Source organism: Erithacus rubecula (assembly GCF_903797595.1).
Source record: "Erithacus rubecula genome assembly, chromosome: 26".
Classification (NCBI taxonomy): domain Eukaryota; kingdom Metazoa; phylum Chordata; class Aves; order Passeriformes; family Muscicapidae; genus Erithacus; species Erithacus rubecula.
The window spans coordinates 1,763,860-1,775,106 of NC_136678.1; the positions used below are offsets into that span (position 1 = coordinate 1,763,860).

General features: G+C 54.2%; 2 protein-coding genes across 3 annotated transcripts in view; one reads left to right on the forward strand and one right to left on the reverse strand.

The window, feature by feature from the left end:
- AHCYL1 (adenosylhomocysteinase like 1) overlaps nt 1-10,935 on the forward strand; it is a gene marked incomplete at its 3' end in the record, with an annotated part of 29,646 nt that extends 18,711 nt beyond the window's left edge. The window contains exons 5-17 of one of the 2 annotated variants that reach the window (XM_079326964.1): nt 57-159; nt 948-1,042; nt 1,754-1,860; nt 1,940-2,056; nt 2,189-2,252; nt 4,085-4,173; nt 4,604-4,674; nt 5,233-5,327; nt 6,379-6,477; nt 6,976-7,044; nt 8,121-8,199; nt 8,506-8,626; nt 9,162-10,935. In XM_079326964.1, coding sequence (XP_079183090.1) covers nt 57-159; nt 948-1,042; nt 1,754-1,860; nt 1,940-2,056; nt 2,189-2,252; nt 4,085-4,173; nt 4,604-4,674; nt 5,233-5,327; nt 6,379-6,477; nt 6,976-7,044; nt 8,121-8,199; nt 8,506-8,626; nt 9,162-9,168 — 1,116 coding nt within the window. Of the gene's footprint in view, nt 1-56; nt 160-947; nt 1,043-1,753; nt 1,861-1,939; nt 2,057-2,188; nt 2,253-4,084; nt 4,174-4,603; nt 4,675-5,232; nt 5,328-6,378; nt 6,478-6,975; nt 7,045-8,120; nt 8,200-8,505; nt 8,631-9,161 lie in introns of those variants that run through there. The other variant, XM_079326965.1, reaches the window with a different exon arrangement.
- Nucleotides 1-11,247, reverse strand: part of GNAT2 (G protein subunit alpha transducin 2) — a 165,846-nt gene that overhangs the window by 81,080 nt on the left and 73,519 nt on the right. The gene's annotated exons all lie outside the window — the stretch shown is intronic.

The window sequence follows — 11,247 nt, forward strand, 5'->3', positions numbered from 1 at the left end:
CCCAGGCTGTCCCTGACCCCGGGCTGTCCCTGACCCCCGGCTGTCCCTTGTCGCAGGTGCTGATCGAGACGCTGTGTGCCCTGGGGGCGCAGTGCCGCTGGTCTGCCTGCAACATTTACTCCACCCAGAACGAAGTGGCCGCCGCCTTGGCAGAGGCGGGTGAGTGTGGGCAGAGCCCTTCCAGCCCCTCCTCCCCCCCGGCCTCACCCCGGGGAAACCCTCTGGGGAACCTCCTACTTGATTTGTGCTTATTTCACTTTATATTTGTTAGTTTTATTCTATATTTATAGGATTTTTATAACATAACGTATACCATAACATATAACATACCGTAATATAATTTTTTATCTTGTAAAATTATAATTTATATTTCAAAATATTTTATACTAGGTATATATAAACATGTATACATTGACATTATAAAATTATAAAAGTATAATTCATATTTCCAAACATTTTATACTAGGTATGTATGCATTGACATGAAATATACAATATAAACATACATGTATAGGTATTTATAAAATGCTTATAGCTGTTTTATATGGGTTATTAAAAATATAAAATACAAATGAATAAAATGAACAGTAATATATATAAAATTATAAAAACATAAAATATATTTTAAGTTTTTATTTAACCATAGTTTAATTCTATTTAATTTATTTTTTATCTGTTTATTGTTAGTACTATTGTTTTCTTATTTATTATTTCTTTGGGTTTTATTATTTATTTGAGTTTTTTTTTTATTTTTAATTTTCTATTTCTGTTTTAGGGAGTTAATATTTTTGGGGAATGTCTTCAAGGGAGGGATAGACAGGTGTGCTTGTGCTGTGGGCTGTGATGTGAGCCCCTTGGCTCTTGTGTCTGTGTGTTTTTGGAGTTGGCCAAGCAGGAGAGAGCTCTGCCAAGCCCAGCAGACTCCAAGGGTGCTCCTGTTCTTCCAGGTGTTGCTGTGTTTGCCTGGAAAGGGGAGTCAGAGGATGATTTCTGGTGGTGCATTGACCGCTGTGTCAACGTGGATGGCTGGCAGGCCAACATGGTAAGGAGCCTCTCCAGCCCTTCCTCCCTTCCAGCCTGGGGCTGTTCCTGGCCTCAAAAGAGTCTCTGACCCCTATTAAAGGGGGGTTCTTGGAGAGCAGCAGCTGGAGGTGGGCTGGGAGCAGCAGGGGTGATGTCCTGAGCTGGCACATCCCAATGGCCAGGGAGCAGCTCCTGGTGGAGTTGCCATGAGCCAAGAAATGGGAGCTGTTCCCCCTGCAGGAGCTGCCCCAGCCACTCCTCTCTGAGCACAGCTGCCCTGTCCCTCCCAGAGCTGGGGTCATAGTGGGGACCTTTCCCTTGTCAAAGCCAATGTGCCCCCTTGGTGCATGGTCTGTGCTCACCAGTGGTGTGTCTGTGGTCTGACCTCCCACAGCCTCTCCTCTCCCGTTTGCTTTCTGGGCATGAGTGTTGTGGCATGCTGAGCTCAGCCTAGTTAGTGCTGCCTGTGGTCACCTTTCCAGGCTGCAGTGCAGTAGCAGAGGCAGGAAATCCTGTTAGGATCCAGCAGCTGCACACAGGGGTAAGGAATCCCAGTGTTGCAGGCACCTAGGGGAGCTCAGGAGTCCTGTCCCCCGTGCCTCTGCCCAAACAGCCCCTCCAGCAGTGCCTGAAGATGCTTCTCCAAATCATTTCCCTCATCCTGTCCTCAGCCAGTGCATTTCCCAGTGGGAGGCCTGACTGCTGCCTGTTCCTCTTGCCTGCTCTCCAGATCCTGGATGATGGTGGGGACCTGACCCACTGGGTTTATAAGAAATACCCCAGTGTGTTCAAGAAGATCCGAGGGATCGTGGAGGAGAGCGTGACCGGCGTGCACAGGTGGGAGCTTTGGGCAGGCAGGTCCAGAGACCTCAGGGAGTTGCTGTGTGTGCTCTGACCTGCCTCTGCCCTCTCCCAGGCTGTACCAGCTCTCCAAGGCTGGGAAGCTCTGTGTCCCAGCCATGAATGTGAATGACTCTGTCACCAAGCAGAAGTTTGATAACCTGTATTGCTGCCGGGAATCCATCCTGGACGGGTGAGTCCAGCTCTGGCACTTCCACATGGGTGGGTTTGGCTCTGGCTGCTCTTAAGCAGAGATCAGGCTCTGCTGCTGTGACCTGGTTTTGGGCTTGCCTGATCCCAACACAGGTGTCTCTCTGTCCCCCAGCCTGAAGAGGACCACGGATGTGATGTTTGGAGGGAAGCAAGTGGTGGTTTGTGGTTATGGGGAGGTGAGTTCTGTGAGCTGTGCTGGCCTCTCCCAAGCTCAGCATCCTGCAATTCCCTGTGCAAAGGCCCCTCTCCCTTGCTATAAGGAGTAGGTCCTGGTGAGCAATAATGCTGGAATCTGCTGGGAGGATGGAGATCAAGGATCAGGTTTCCCAGTTTGCTGCAGATGAACTGGGCTGCACAGCCCACAGTTGCTGGGAACACTGGCCTGAATTGCAACTACCCACGGGTGCTCCCATCTGCTGTCCCTGGCCCAGGTTCAGCATCCAGCCTGGCTGTCACTGAGCAGGGCAGGCAGCTTCTCCCTGGGAGTAATACTCTGGCAGAGGGAAATTGTATAATGAATTTGTAACTGATTCTACCTTGGAAGAGCTGGAGCTGGGAGCTGCCACTTTCCCTCCATCTGTGCATGTCCATGTGGGTGTTTATCTTCCAGCACTGTGCAGGGACTGGCAGGAGCTGCAGAGACTCTTCCAAGCAGGAATTTGCTCCCTAATTCATTTAGGCACCAGTGGAGCCCAGCTTTGCTCAACCAAGAGACTGTGCTGTCTCTCACTGAGTGCTCTGGGCTGGTGCCTGATTCTCCAGGCAGGAGTTGTGCAGATGGTGTTGTCTCCAGGGTCTGTTCCAAGCTTTACTGGATTTCACACCAGGAGAGTCAGAGAATCCCAGACTTCCAACCCACCTTTGGTTGGAAGGGAACTTCAAGCCCATCCAGTTCCACCCCTTGCCATGGACAGGAACACCTTCCACTAGACCAGGTTGCTCCAAGCCCCATCCAACCTTGAACACTTCCAGAGATGGGGAGCCACAGCTTCTCTGAGAAGTCTATTCTAGTGCCTCACCACCCTCACAGGGAAGAATTCCTTCCCACTGTCCCATCTAAACCTGCCCTCTGGCAGTTGGAAGCCATTTCCCCTTGTTCTGTCACTCCATCCTGTGTCCAAATTCCCTCTTCAGCTCTCCAGGAGCCCCTCTAGGCACTGGAAGGGGCTCTAAGGTCTTGCTGTATCCTGCTCTCCTCCAGGCTGAACACCCTGAGCTCTCCCAGCCTGTTCACCCTGCAGGTTTCCCCTTTGGGTGTGAGTCCCTGTTGGCCCTGTCTGGCTGTGTTCAGTAGACCTGAGGCTGGAGCTGGATTATAAATGAGGGTCTCTCTGGAAATTATTTTAACCACCTTGCTGGTCACAAAATGGGGCTGAGTAGAGTTGATGAAGCAGAGCCAGGTGTTGGTGTGGGTTGGTGATGTGGGGAGTTGTTTGACTTTGTTTTAATTTTCCACTGAGGAGGGGCAGTGAGTCTGAGGTGCTGTTGCAGGAACCCTGTGCTCCCTGTGCTGATGTGGGCAGCATGGGGTGGAGGATCTGCCCCTGAGGAGTGCAGGACAGCTCTGAAGCCCTGTAGCTCAAAGGCAAGGGGGCAGTGTGTGCTCCTCTAGGCTGTCTATAATTCCTGCTTGGAGAAAGGCTCCTGCAGTGCTCAGCTGTGAGAGTGTTGGGTTGGGAAGGCTCCTGCTGTGGCCATTTCCAGATGGGGCAGCCACAGCTTCTCTGGGCAAGCTGTGCCAGGGCCTCACCACTCCCACATGGAGGAATTCCTTCCCAATATCCTGTCTAATCCTGCCCTCTGGCAGTGAGAGGGGGAGCTGGGCTTGTGGCTTGTTGTGCCACTCACCCTGGTGGTGTGTGCCACTACATCCTGAGCTGTTCCTGGCATTGTCAGGTGTCTGGGATGAGGATTTTCCAGCCTGGGATGGGTTTGGGCTGTTCAGGGCAGGGGCTGTGGCACTGGTGTGTCTGTGTCCTGCCTCACTGGGATCCTTTTGCCTCTGCAGGTGGGGAAGGGATGCTGTGCTGCCCTGAAAGCCCTGGGAGCCATTGTGTATGTCACAGAGATTGACCCCATCTGTGCCCTCCAAGCCTGGTAAGGTGTTCCCACCTGTGTGGGAATGTCTCTCTCTGCTCTTCCAAACCCTGCCAGAGGCTGGGGTGATGCCAGGGGGATCTGTGGCTCATTTTGGGGAACATGCACCTTGTTGGAGTGTTATGGGAAAGGACTCAGGCAGCTTTCAGGGATGGGGTACTGGGCAGAAAGTGTTCACTGGCTGTTTTGGGGAGGCTGCTCAAGCCTCTGTGCCACACATTCCTGTGTCATCAAACATTTCCAAGACTGGGTTGGACATCTCAACTGTTTTATAGCCCTCCCTTGTGACACTGGTGTCCCTGGAGGGGTAGAGGAGAGTGTGATCTGCTGCCAGAGCAGTTTGGAGCTGCTGAGATCCCTCCTGGCCTGGGACAGAGAAGGAACAAACTTCTCCTCCTCATCATGGTCCCTATTCCCCTTTCTTTGCCAGCATGGATGGATTTCGGGTGGTGAAGCTGAGCGAAGTAATCCGTCAGGTGGATGTCGTCATCACCTGCACAGGTAGGGACAGGCAAGGCTGGAGCAGGCTGAGGAGCATCACTCCTGGTGGAGCCTCAAGGGAGCTGGGACTGGAGGACATTTCACTGCTCTCTGCTCCTAATTTTCCACAATAGCTGAGCTCTGCCAGCACCTTTTCACCTTGGTTTGCATCTGACCACAGTCCTGGCCCAGAGGAGAGGGACAGCTTGGCCACATGTTCTCAGGGAGCCTGGGTAATTCATGGGAACAAAAATGAAAGATTTGGGCACTGAACAGGCTCCCCAGGTCCCAGTCCTTCCAGAGCTTAAAGGTGTTTGGACAATGCTCTCAGGCACTGGGTGGGATTGTTGGGAGTGTCCTATGCAGGGTCAGGAGCTGAACTTGATGATCCTTGTGGATCCCTTCCAGCTCAGGATGTTCCACAACAGCACTGGTCCCTCATGTTCTCTGCTGTCAGAGCCAGAAGGGCTCATCTGATGTTGCCCCAAGCTGAGACTCTGACTGGAGTTCAGGGAAGGAGAGACCAGGGGGTTTCAGTTCCCATTGCTGTGGGATCAGCTGTGCCCTCTGTGCCTGCAGGGAACAAGAACGTGGTGACCAGGGAGCACCTGGACCGGATGAAGAACAGCTGCATCGTGTGCAACATGGGCCACTCCAACACTGAGATTGATGTGGTGAGTGTGGCAGCTCCTGCCCTGAGTGCAGCCTCTCTCTCCCCTGAGTGCCCTCTCCCCCGAGTTCCCCTCCCCTGAGTGCCCTCTCTCTCTCCCCCGAGTGCCCTCTCCCCTGAGTGCCCCTCCCCTGAGTGCCCTCTCCCCTGAGTGCCCTCTCCCCTGAGTGCCCTCTCCCCTGAGTGCCCTCTCTCTCTCCCCCGAGTGCCCTCTCCCCTGAGTGCCCTCTCTCTCTCCCCCGAGTGCCCTCTCCCCTGAGTGCCCCTCCCCTGAGTTCCCTCTCTCTCTCCCCCGAGTGCCCCTCCCCCGAGTGCCCCTCCCCCGAGTTCCTCTCCCCCGAGTGCCCCTCCCCCGAGTGCCCCTCCCCCGAGTGCCCCTCCCCCGAGTGCCCCTCCCCTGAGTTCCTCTCTCTCTCCCCCGAGTTCCCCTCCCCCGAGTTCCCCTCCCCCGAGTTCCCCTCCCCTGAGTTCCCCTCCCCCGAGTTCCCCTCCCCCGAGTTCCCCTCCCCCGAGTTCCCCTCCCCCGAGTTCCCTTCCCCTGAGTTCCCTCTCTCTCTCCCCCCCGAGTTCGCCTCCCCCGAGTTCGCCTCCCCCGAGTTCGCCTCCCCCGAGTTCCCCTCCCCCGAGTGCCCCTCCCCCGAGTTCCCCTCCCCCGAGTTCCCCTCCCCTGAGTTCCCTCTCTCTCTCCCCCGAGTGCCCTCTCCCCCGATTTCCCCTCCCCTGAGTTCCCTCTCTCTCTCCCCCGAGTTCCCCTCCCCCGAGTTCCCCTCCCCCGAGTTCCCCTCCCCCGAGTGCCCCTCCCCTGAGTTCCCCTCCCCCGAGTTCCCCTCCCCTGAGTTCCCTCTCTCTCTCCCCCGAGTGCCCTCTCCCCCGATTTCCCCTCCCCTGAGTTCCCCCTCTCTCTCCCCCGAGTTCCCCTCCCCCGAGTTCCCCTCCCCCGAGTTCCCCTCCCCTGAGTGCCCCTCCCCTGAGTGCCCCTCCCCTGAGTTCCCTCTCTCCCCTGAGTGCCCTCCCCCGAGTGCCCCTCCCCTGAGTCCCTCTCTCTCCCGTTGCAGACCAGCCTGCGCATGCCCGAGCTGACCTGGGAGCGGGTGCGTTCCCAGGTTGATCACGTCATCTGGCCCGATGGCAAGCGGGTGGTGCTGCTGGCTGAGGTGTGTTCAACCTGGACCATGCTGTTTTGGGCCTCCAGCAGGAAATCAAAGATTTAGCCAGGTGGAAAAGTGTTGGGAGGAGCTTCAGTGCTCAAAAATTTTTTTTAAAATTATTTATTTTATTTATGTTTTTAGTTCATTTTCTTGAGGGTGGGTGTGTGTATCCCACATGCAGCTATCTGTTCTTCCAAGCTGGGATTCATCCCCCTCAGGCAAATCCCATCTGTGCAGGGTTTCCCAGTTGCTGGGTGGCTTCTCTTCCCACAGGAGCTATTGTGGCAGGAGGAAGGACTGGCTTTTCTAGGGACCACAACATTCCCCTGCTTTGAAATGAAGGGTTAAGGTGGAAACTGGAGCAGACTTGAAAAGCTTTGGTCACCTGTGTCCCTGTTCCCCTGTACAGGGAGGGGGTGGAGGTGAATCCCACCTGGGAGCTCAGTTTGGTTTGGATTTGGGAGCGTGTCCAGCCCTGTGCTGACTCCTCCTGCTTTCTCCCAGGGCCGTCTGCTCAACCTCAGCTGCTCCACAGTCCCCACCTTTGTTCTCTCCATCACAGCCACCACACAGGTCTGTACATGGGTGGGGCCCTGCAGGAGCCTCGGGGTGGGGCTGGCTTGGAAGGAGCTGGGAACACGCTGGGATTGGTCCTTGAGATGGCACCACTGCCAAAAATACCATTTTGTCTGGGCTGGAGTTATTGCTGGCATGGACCCAGTGTTTTGGGTACAGCAAGTTTTGGGAGAGCTTTTAAATGAGTGGTTTCATGGCACAGATCCTGCTGGGCTGGCAGATAGGTTGAAGCTTCCTCCAGACAGGCTTGAGCCCTCCTAGGACAGACTTTAAGACCCCTAGCATGGGTTTAACCTTCCCCAGCACAGGTTTAAGCCCTTCTAGCACAGATTTAAGCTCCCCCAGCATGGGTTTAAGCCCACCTAGCACAGGTTTGAGCTTATCTCAAAGCAGGGTTTTGTTTGGTCTGGGAACATGGAGAAGGCTGGTGGCACTGGGAATGTGGAGGGGATGAGTGGGACTGGGAACACAGAAGGGACTGGTGGCACTGGGAACATGGAGGGAATTGATGGCACTGGAACACAGAAGGGACTGGTGGCACTGGTGCTCGTGGGGAAGGACAGCCAGGCTGGCAGTGAGGAGTTCCTTTATCCTCACTCATCCTCCTGTCAGCCCAAGTGGACAGGGAACAGGACTGTATTTTGGACTTGGCTCCCAGCAGTGGAATCCAGCACCTGGGGGTGCAGTTTCATCTGTCCTGAAGGAATGACCCTGGGTTTGGGGTGCTGCCAGTTTCTGAGGAGCAGCCTCTCCCTTTCCATGTGCTGCAGCAGCTGGGTGGTTTCAGATGAGAAGAGCTGCTAACCCTAAACCATCCTCATGTTTTTCCCTGGGGTTTTGAGCCCAGATGCTGCAAACAAGTTGGGTGGCATCTCATCCCTGCTCTATGATCCCTCCAGTGGGATTATGGAGACCCAGCCAGGGATGTACCTGGGGTGGGAGCCTTCTCCCCAAGGCATGTTGAAAATGGTTGCACTGTCCCTCCAGCTCCTTCTCTGCCTTTGTGAGCTTTGTGCTGCCCAAGCTGGTGGCCATTCCTGACTGCTCCCAGCTTATCCCTGTGCTCTCCACAGGCTCTGGCTCTGATTGAGCTCTACAATGCTCCTGAGGGCCGGTACAAGCAGGACGTTTACCTGCTGCCCAAGAAGATGGGTGAGTGAAGGAACTGACTTTTCCCTGGGGAATCCATGTGCCAGCAGAGAAATGCTTCCAGAGGGACAGTGAGCTCAAGGAACCACCAGAGGCAGTGTTCTTATAAAATATGTGGGGGTTATTTGATTTATTTTCCTTAGTGTTCTGCAGCCTCCCTTCTCTGGGATTGTCCATGTCCTCACTTGGGCTCAGCTCTGCTTTGAGTGATGGTGAATCTGCCCAGCCAGACCTTCCAATCCTCCCCTCCCCATGTTGTGGTGGGGGATGGGGATGTCCTGATGCCATTTTCCCTGTTCCCATCCCCAGATGAGTACGTGGCCAGTTTGCACCTGCCCTCGTTCGACGCCCACCTGACGGAGCTGACGGACGATCAGGCCAAATACCTGGGACTCAACAAAAATGGGCCTTTCAAACCCAACTACTACAGGTGAGGACTGCTGGGGCAGGAGCTCCCAGCTGCCCATGGGTTTGGAGTTCTGCCTCCAGCTCTGGGGAGTCCAACAGCAGGAGGATGTGGAGCTGCTGGAGCATGTCCAGAGGAGGTCATGGAGCCCCTCTGGCAGAGCTGGAAAGCTCCCAAAAGAGCTTAGAACCTCTTCCAGAGCCTCAAGGGACTCCAGGAGAGCTGGAGGGGGACTTTGGACAAGGGTCTGGAGTGACAGGTTGAGAGGGAATGGCTTCCACTGCCAGAGGGCAGGGTTAGATGGGATAGTGGGAAGGAATTCTGGCTGTGAGGGTGGGGGGCCCTGGAGCAGAAGAAGCTGTGGCTGCTCCTGAATCCCTGGAAGTGTCCAAGGCCAGGATGGACAAGGCTTAGAGCAGGCTGGGATAGTGGAAGGTGTCCCTGCCTGTGGAATGAGGTGGGATTTAAAGTCCCTGCCAGCCCAAACCAGTCTGGAATCCCCCTGCCCTGGCACAGCAGCACATCCCATGTCCCTCACTGTCCCTTTTTTCTCTCCTAGATACTGACGGGACCATTTCCATGAAGGACCAGACCACACAAGGCAACATTTGAGAGATTATTTTTAAAAATCATTTTTATTTTGGTTTACTTTTTTTTTTTTTTTTTTTTCTCTCTTAACCACCACCAAAACTTGTTTTTACATTTTATCTGTGATTTTAAGGTCAGGTTTTCTTTTCTCCCCCTTTTCCATGATCGCATCTGTGTCTGATCTTGCCAGACAACCTGGGATTTGCTTCTTGCTTTCATGTGGCTGAAGCTGCTGGTTCCCAGCCCTGGCTCCAGGAGGGGCTTTCCCTTTCCTGCTGTGCCAAGGGCACTTCATTCCTGCAGCAATGGTTTATTTTTGGCTTTTATTTTGTATCTTTTCCCACCTTTCCAGCCCACGTTGGTCTCAGCCGGGCTCCCTGTGGATCCTTCTACCTTATCTTCTATTTCTTTGTGTGGATTATCTGCAACTTCTAAATTGCCTTAAAGAGCCCAGTTTTAGCTGCTAGATCCCTGCTCCGGGTGCTTCCTGGGAGCAGAGTGGCCTGCAGGACACCTGGCAAAGGGGGTGACTGTGCCCAAGCCCAGCCCAGGTCCCTGCGCTGAGGTGGCCCAGCTTTGGTGGCCACTGGCCTGGGTTTGCTGGCCACCTGGGTCCAGGGGAGTTCAGTGTTTCAGGGTGCTAATCTGAATCCGGATGGGGGTCGCTTTCCCAGCATTATCCTCATCTCTCCTAGGTTGTTTTTTTTGGTTTTTTTTTTTTTTAGCCAAACTGCACCTTAATTGAGTTTTAAACATTTTTTTTTTTCCATTTGTTTATTTGGTTTTTTCCTTCCTCTTTTCCTTTTTGATCCTTACAGAGATGTTTTAGAGGGTGGAGATGTTTTTAGATGTTTTAAAGAGGAAGCACTGGGGACGTGGCTGCCTTCCCATCTCCCACTGGGAAGTGTTGGGTGGTGTTGAGGGTGTCTGGGGTGGGTTTTGGGGCTGTTTCACTATTTTTTTTTTTTGAGCTGGATGCAGAGATGAGCCTTCCCCATAGCCCAGCCTGGCCCTTCTGCTCCCTGTTGCTGTTTTCCTCACCCTCTCCCCGTATGTCCTGGCTGCTCCCATTGCCTCCTCCATGCCCTCCCTGCTGACATTTCCCTTTCCCAGCTTGTGCTGGGGTGTGGGAAGCTCCTTTCAACCCACTGAGGTTTCTCTTGGCTTTTTTTATCCTCCCCAAAATCTCCTGTCCCTTTCCCCCTCCAAGGCAGGGAAGGAGCTGCTGGTACCCCCGATTGTGGAGCTGCTCCTTCCCCCCTTTGCAGGGATCCACCTGGACAGATCCTTCCCGGGGGTTTGCAGGTCTGGGGGTGCAAAGCTCCTTTGGGGGGAGCCAGGAGATGGGAGAGATGCTGAGATCATCCCTCCTCCACATCTCTGACTGTTCCTCTCTCCCACCCTGCCCGATCTCCTGGACCGTCGATTTTGGGGATCACCTGCCTCCTTCCCCCGCAGATCCCGGGGCTCACCTGGGTCCCTCCCGCCATCCCAGGGCCAGCTGAGCGAGCTGGGAGGATTGGGGTGCACCCCTTCCCTGTGAGCCCCCATCCCAGCCCTGCTGGGTGGGATCTTGGCTCCAGGGCTCTGTCTGGATAAGCCATGCCGGGGGAGCCCGGGGGCGGCGGCGGGCCGGGACCGAGAGGTTTATTTTGTATAGGAATGATTTTTAATGAATGCAATATTAATCCTTGCAGATGAGCAATAAATCATTAAAGTCTAATTAAACTATTAGGAAAAACGAAGTGCTTCTGGTTGTGGGTAGTTTATTTGGTGTTTTGGGGGACTTAGAGTTGTTTTCAGCTGGAATCTCCATTTGGCAGCCTCAGGGTGGGCATTGGGTCCTGCCAGAATGTTCTGAGCGTTGTCAGAACTCTGGATTTTTGGGGTTTCACTCTCTTTTAAGCCCAACAGGGCACCTTAGCTTGGGTTTAAACCCTGTAAGGTTCCTCTGCCGTGGTCAGACTCCCCTCTGAGCCCCACCAGGTCCCCCGTCTTCGGGGTCTGAGCCCCCCCAGCCCCTTCCACTGGACGATTCCTTTGTTCCAGTTCCTCCA